The following is an 8,055-nucleotide window of genomic DNA, read 5'->3' as shown; positions in this document are numbered from 1 at the left end:
TTTGACTAAAACAGATTGAAATTTGATAGTTGAAGGACCGATTTTGATTGGGATTGATTGTAGCAATCCGCCGTAAGTAATAAAACAGCACAAAACAAAACTTGTCATAGTTTTAATAAATTATTAAATTTCCGGTTTTGTACCGAAAATAGGAGAACCTGTGACCGCACTTATAGGACTCAACCAACAGAAACACTATTGAATTTCGCAGTTTTAGGGTTTTATAAAAATTTTGGAGAACAATATTAACCGCTGTAGTGCTTGAAGATTTATGTTACCTACTAGAATATAAAATTAGGACACGCACTTTGGCATTTCAACCATCACTAAAAATGAAATAGAGACAAGTGTGCATGTAGGTCATTATGTTAGCAGGGTCATCTCTAGCATTATTAGAATTATTAGACCGATGCTAAAATCTTCCATGTTGTGGGAAAGTTGCAAGATTTATAAATTCCGGAACGATGGAAAAAGCCATCGCGAAGAGAAACTTCTTGCATTACCTACCTACTATGTGTATGCGTGTTATGATGCTAGCTATGTCTGCGACTTCGTACGCGTGAAAATTGTTTGAATATTTTTTCCCGATATTTTTCCTTTCTGCGTTTTTGAATGAGATTCTCTTTGTTTTAAAAAATAAAGGAATGTTTTCTTTAAGTAAAATTTTCTATCTACAGTATTAAGAGTATTTTCCCTTCAAGTGGCATTACAAAGTTCCACCCTGTATAGTTTTTACCTTGATGTGCTGTTGTCTGTTCAATGTTCATTTTGTACCCGTTATAGTTACACTTCACAATATTTTAATACTTATAAGTAATCAAAACTATTTCCTTATCGTTTCTATCGTCTTATCATGTTACTTATATTCAGTTGGAATACTGTTACAAAGAAATACAGAGCTATAACTGCTTCTATGATGGCCGTTTTAGACACATTTCATGATATATCAATTTTACCTTCAATTATAGGTGTTGGAGATAATAATACCCATGGGAAAGGTGCATGGGATATAATTTGACCTGAACGAATTCTCATGGTGGCATTTAGTCGATACTTTGATAGCGTATCAACCCATTAACGATTTGTTTTCTCTGTTATTTTAATATTTAATGGTTTAGTTTAGTTGTAGGTAAAGTTCAATGTTAATGGAGGAAGTTTTTTTGTGGTAGATGGATGTGACTTTACTAAATGATCTATTCCATTTTGATCACCTGGATTTGATTACCCAGGTGATCAAAGTGGACACCAGGCAACACTTTGGTGTCCTTTGATCACCCATGGATAAGATACCTAGGTTATCAAAGCGGACTTCCTCCATGGGTGATCAAAGGATACCAAAATCATCTGGGTGATCAAATTAGAATAGACCTACTAAATGGGCTGCTTCATAGAGTAATGTTAGGGAATATCTGTAACTGACTTTCTTTCTAGTTGAGTGACAAGGGAAGATATAATTTTAATTTAAAAGAAAAAGTAGACTTTGAAATATTCAATGAAAACAAAAGATTAATAAATAACATTAAATTACGTACTGTTTTGCATTTAACAGATTCATAATGAAAACAGACAAACTTTTAGGTTGACATCGTTGACAACGCTAATTCAATCTCAAAGTTGATTTCATGGTGTTTTTATAATACCTGCCTTGTCTAGCATAAAAAAAAACAATTTTATTTGCTGTTTCCTACATCCCAATGAGGTTTTGGAAATTTTATTAGACAAAGAGCGGCTTAGTGTTAAATCTTCGATCAACATTGATTGAAGTGTAAAACGTACTTCTTTGCCTGGCCCATTCCCATTTTATTTGGGTTCGGCCCTCCGTATCAAGCGTCTCCAGGTGGCTCGGTATAAAATATACTTACTACATAATTTAGATTAAAGCTGGGTTGCAGTAACTTACTTTAATTTTGACAAACGTCAAAAATCTGTCAAATTCAATACACAAAACGTTACAGTTACGGTCAAAGTTAGGTGGTGCAACTCAGCCTAAGAGCTAAACAGCACGCACAAGGTTTTAAATCGACCTACGAACTTATTTTGAGTTCTTCTATTTCATTATACTCTTATAACTTTTCGATGGTATTCCTTCCAATCGCTAGTTGGTGTATAGCTAGTAGAACTGTAAACGCTTTTTTATCTTTCTGTTTTTTTATTGCATTCGGCAAGGTAGTACCTAGTTCAAGGTCACAAATTACTCATAGTTATTCGGTAAGTAAAGGAATTGGTAAAGTTTTTTTTACCTATAAATAAGTCTGAGTTGCACCACCTTATTTTAATTTTCACAAACGTCAAAAATTTGTCAATCTCTATAGAAAAATAAGCATCATTTATTGTTATAGATAGTGCCATCCACGAAGACGCGCCCCACCATTCTTCCGCTAATGTTTGAGTGTTATCGGTACACGCTAAATTATCCATGAGTGCACACGCACACTACAATAATGACGCTCGGATTGCTCGGATCTAACTCCCCGCACCTGGCGCTTCCCTCGACCAAAAATTGGTGGAGCGTTTTCGTGGATGGCACTAAAATAAGTTAGTGGAACTCAGCCTAAGCCAATCAAAATGAAAAATAGAATAAAATGACTTTTGCATCGTTTTGAGACCAGCTACATTCCACCCTATGTTGTGAGGAGGTTTTTTTTTTATCTTTTGTTATGCCTTGCAAAAGGTGCTACTGGATTACTCCAGTTGACGGTGCTATTTTTGGGCTGAGTTGGATTACATTCTATTAAATTCTTTAGGGTACAGTTAACACTTTCGTTTCAGCAAGCTTCGCTTCTCCATCCTGTCACTGATGAGGCTGGTGGTGGTGGCTGCCGGATTCCACCGGGTCCGCATGCGTGGGAAGCAGCACATCCCTTCGGATCCCCGGGAGGCCCCCGTGGTGGTCATGGCCCCCCACTCGAGCTTCTTCGACGCCATCGCTATAGTCTGTCTGGGGGCCCCGAGCGTGGTGGCCAAAGCTGATACGGCGCGGCTACCGTTCATTGGACGTAGGTCTTTGGATTGTGGTGTCGAAACTGCTTGAGTTAACTCGATTGTTCTGGATATATTTTAATACTTGGCACGCTCATAATAGTATAGAAAAAAATCATAAAAAAAATTAGGTTATGTAGAGTTGTTTTGTGTTCTTTTTTGTTTTGTTTATTTGTTTTGTCTTCTAATATTGCTTGTGATTTTTTTTCAAAAATGTCTTTCGACTTTGAGACTCTAGTTATTTTATAAAGTAGTTCCACCACTCTTATTTGGTTTACCATAACAACTTGAATAGTATCAATAATTATTTATAACCGTTCGCGTTGCATAATGTAATTAATTGTAACGTTATTAACGCGATAGTATAATCAATAGCAACTTATAAAATATTATGAAGAATTATAACATAGGTTATGATAAGTTTGCGAATGGATTGTTATGTTTAGCGTTTGATATCGATTAAATACAGGTATGAATCAGCTTGTTGCGCAACAGAAGTACTGCCTAAAATCGATCTCCACAAAAGCGTATCGGCGAGGTTCGTACTATACTACGTTTGAGATGCCTTTTTATCAAACAACAGACGCTCTAAATCTATATATGTATATAAAAGAAAGTCGTGTTAGTTACTCCACTTATAACTCAAGAACGGCTGAACCGATTTAGCTGAAAATTGTCAGGGAGGTAGTTTAGAGCCAGGAGAAGGACATAGGATACTTTTTATCCCGTTCGAAATTAAAAAAAAAGTCTGCTTATTTATTGCCATTAAGGCGGAACAAAGTTCGCCGGGTCAGCTAGTTTTTTATAGAGACGAAGTGGCCAGCACTTCTTGATAGATCTAAAAGAGAGCCATTCTAAGGGCTGTATTTGATTTGACATAATAAGAGTGTGGTTACTTATAATATTGACATGTGCCTAAAATTTATTAGTATTGAAGTCAATACTTGGGTGTCGCGTTAAAAAGTTAACTAAGATTCTGTGTCTAATACAGTTCACTCCAAAATTGGAAAACGAAAGTAAAAATTATTTAAGAAATTACGGCATAATGAACTAACGTAATCTTCAAACTCCTCACCTTCTATTGTTTTGGATAGCGAACAATGAGTTTTCTCAGCGCGGTTTCGACAGATACGAACATTGGTTGCAGTGGCATGTTTTAAGCACAGTGCAGTAGAATATAGTAGGCTTGCTCCCCACGACCTTATCTATGGCGATTTTGTACGAAAATATTTATTGTCTTTAAAGCGGGAAGAACCTGGACGCGGGCAGCGCAGGACCGGTCATTATGGAAAGCCTTGGGCGAGGCCTTTGTCCAGCAGTGGACGTCATTTGGCTGAAACGAAAGCTTTTAAAGACACTAAGGCTGAGTTGCACCATCTTACTTTAACTTTGTCAAACGTTAAAAAACTGTCAAAATCCATACAAAAAGCACCAGTTATTGTCATTATTACGGATAAAATAAGATGGTGCAACTGAGCCTAAATCTCTTCTTACAAAATTAGCTAGGTACGCGGCGGTCCTCAATTCAAAAACCGGGCCATATTAGCATGTTTCAGATTATAAACATTACTGAAAATCAAATATTCTAAACAATTCTAGCTCATCTACTGTCTCATTCGTATTGGGGAGTAAGCTTACCACATCTAAATATATTGTCATGTGTGTTTGCATTCCGTCGTTAGACACTATGTTGTTGGTCACTATTTGTTTGTTTGCTTCAATTCCAGCTTATTCGTTTTTGTTCTGTCCTGCCACAATTTTCAATCTTTTCAGCCTATTGTTCGCTTGTTTTTGCGTTGTTTGATTTTAATTTTCGTTGTAGGCTCTATGTATGCTGTGACGCGTTTTGTTTTTTGTTTGCTAGGTTTTTGTTTTGACTGTGTGTTGTTTTTTGAAAATGAAATTTGAATACTGAAACGAAACTTGAAACGTATTTAGGGAACTATTCTGCTCATTTGGGTATGCATTAATAGCTACACAACTAGGGGTGTATTACACGCACAATAAGAAAAGGATGCGTAAGTATGCAAATTCCGTAAAGTAGAGCCTTTATCATTTTCTTCACCATTGCAATGAAACTTTAGACCATGGTTAAAAGCATATTTTCACAATGGATAAGATGGCATAGACAGATAAGACTTGGCATTGAGTTTCGTTTCAGTATTCAGTTAATGTTATGTTTTGTCATGCAGACATGCAATGTAGTTGCCTAAGTAGGCGTGTATGCAAGTTAATCGCTACTACAGGCACGTACATAGAACGTAGGGGAGACCAAGGAAAGTTGTAACAGAGGAGAGTTGTGACATTCTACTAGCGAGTTCGTAACAGTGCGCATATTTTAGTTTAAGTCTCGAGCTAACAAAAGTAAGTGCTGTTGCGAGCTTACTGATAGTTATTAGGTTTACAAAAATCGACAATGTCACAACCCTCCTCTGTTACTTACAACTGTCCTCGGTCTCCCCTATGCCATCCCTAATGAAGTTAGCAATATTCATAAAGTTATTGGTAAGGCCCACCACACTGTCATTTGCGTTACTGTTATGTCAATTTAATACTCCATTGTTGTCCAAATGAAGATGATGATGAGCGTACAATCACGAGATGATTCAGAGAGGTAAGTTCTTATCTCAAAGCAACAACTAAAGTTGTTTGTCGAATGCGATGTTCCATAACTGACATTATGTACCTAGTGGGAATCGAAATTACGTTGTGTGATAAATTTGTATTGTTAATGGATCCATTGAATGAGCTTGTAAAATATAGAAATCAATGGGTATATAGTGAAAAAAAATGTATTTTCTATTTCATAATGTACTGGTAGGTACTCGACATCACGGGGAAAAGTCCCTAAAAAGCACCCCGCAGGCTGCAGGCTCTAGTTTGGTAGGGCTGTTAATCAGTATGAACATGTATGAAAGTGCGCACATTACACCGATTTGGTATCGGCCAATTCCTCATTCAAATAGGAAGTCGACCAACTATCGGCCGACTAAAAGTCTGTAGTCAGGAAGAAGCCGACGTTCATGGTTTCTTTCTGTTACTATGGTGATTGGTGATATCCCTTAGTAGTACGAGTGCGGACCGTAAGTTACCCTACGTCACTTGATATTTAGATAAGCTCCATGGCACACGTAAAAAAAGTTGTGCTAAGCTTGGAACAATTAATTAATAAACTCCGATTTGGCCGAATGTACAAAAATTAGTATTTCAGGTATCTTAGTATCAAGTGACGTAGGGTATCTTACGGTCCCCTCTCGTACTATGGGCATTTTAACTTTATAATTAAAACAATTAATTCAAACCTTTTAATAGCTGTCCAAACACGTGTTACAATAAGTAATGTCGCATTCACTACGACGACATGGCACGTGTAGATTACATAGAGTAAGTCCAAAAATACATGATGCGTCACATAAATACGTATATTGTGTGAATTGTATGAGTTGTATGGGTGAATGGACCGCGTGACGTTGTGAATGGAAATGCTAATGAGGATGGTGAGAATATAATCTCGAATGATGACGATGACGGTTTAGTGGAACAAATACCGCTAGATTTGTTGAGGTAGAGATTCGATTTCCATTTCTTCTGAAATAGTAGGTACAATCAGTATCAAATAGTTCGTAACACCTAAAGTTGCCTAAAGTTGACTTGACTTACTTGACTTAAGGTCCCACCTTCTAAATATTATAAAAGGAGAAACTGACTGACTGACTGACATATCAACGCACAGCCTAAACGGCTAAACGTAGGCACTTGAAATTTGGAAGGGACGTAGCTTAGGTACCGTAGAGGTGCACTAAGAAAGGAATTCCCGAAATTCCCACGGGAACGGGAATTAGCGGGAAAATCCTTTTGTATGAAAAATCTAAACCGCTTAAGTTAGACGCTTGAAATTTGGCATGCAGGTACCTTAGTAAACTTAAAGCTTAGTTACAACAGGATATTGCAAAATTTCCTCGGGAATGGGAGTTAGCGGGAAAAAACATTTGTATGAAAAAATCTAAACCGCGTAAGATAGATGAAGGGGGTAAAACGGGATCCACGCGTACGAAATCGCGGGCGGTCGCTAGTGTTCCCTAGATGGGGCAGAGGGCGTCCACAACGTCATCCATCGCGTTCGGTCTTGAGCTTCGCGCTTGATCTCGCTCCAGGTCTTGCCGATCTTCTTCGCCTCGTCTGCTACAGTGCGCCGCTAAGTTTGCTTGGGGCGACCACGTTTGCGTTTTCCTTGGGGGTTCCAATCCAGAGCCAGCTTAGGGATGTGATCGGGATCCCTTCGGAGAGTGTGGCCAAAAGTTGACAATACAACCTTATTCCAATTACAAAGACGTGTTGCGAATTTTTTGGCTACTTTGGGTGTCAGGAACTATTTGACGCTGACTGTAGTACAGAAGACGGCACATCAAGGTAAACTGTAGTTCCTTATGTAAGTTGAAATAGGTGCGATATTGCAATGCAAAATGTGAAGTTTGATGTGCTATTGACTGTACAATGTGACAAAACTTGAATACTGGTTTTGATGATGATTTAATAATTAACATCAAAGCTTCTTTTTATTGTTCAAACCGGCTATCGAATTAGGACGATTAGCTTTTCCAGATTCTACTACGGAATCAAAATAGTAAATTACTATATTCATAAAGTTATAGAACGTGTGCCATGACAAATTACCGCGAAATTTCATCATACCGATTTTTTTCATAAACACATAACATTTGAATTTAAACCTCAATAGGCGATACGGTATTGTTCGCAATGTCCGCAGATGAACGCTTTCAATGCTCTGTGTGGACGCTCTCTCATTGTTAACACTCGGCAGTGTGATGCTTAGAATAGTGCCGGGAAAGTTGTCGATATAGAGTCGATATTCAATCGACAAAAATTCCAAGATTTATTGACAGAACGGTTAATAAATATAACCTATTAAGAGAGTTACGTTGCCCAGGGAAAATTATACTTAATGGTACATTTCAAGGAAATTAGGTAGACTTGGTTTGTCAAAGAGAGATCGGTTCGTCTGAGATCATCTCCTTGTTTGTAGCAAATCTAATTTAATTGAATACTAAGAAAAAT

The 8,055-nt window shown here is 37.6% G+C and overlaps 1 protein-coding gene across 1 annotated transcript in view; it reads left to right on the top strand.

The window, feature by feature from the left end:
- The first annotated feature begins 2,773 nt into the window (after nucleotides 1–2,773).
- Nucleotides 2,774–8,055, top strand: part of LOC114360915 (lysophosphatidylcholine acyltransferase-like) — a 32,180-nt gene continuing 26,898 nt past the window's right edge. Inside the window, exon 1 of the mRNA XM_028315779.1 lies at nucleotides 2,774–2,996. Coding sequence (XP_028171580.1) covers nucleotides 2,798–2,996 — 199 coding nt within the window. The 5' untranslated portion in view covers nucleotides 2,774–2,797. The remainder of the gene's footprint in view (nucleotides 2,997–8,055) is intronic.

The sequence above is a fragment of the Ostrinia furnacalis genome, unplaced genomic scaffold (assembly GCF_004193835.3).
Source record: "Ostrinia furnacalis isolate ACB-3 unplaced genomic scaffold, ASM419383v2 OfSCF5260, whole genome shotgun sequence".
Lineage (NCBI taxonomy): Eukaryota > Metazoa > Arthropoda > Insecta > Lepidoptera > Crambidae > Ostrinia > Ostrinia furnacalis.
This window is presented reverse-complemented; position numbering and strand designations above follow the sequence as displayed.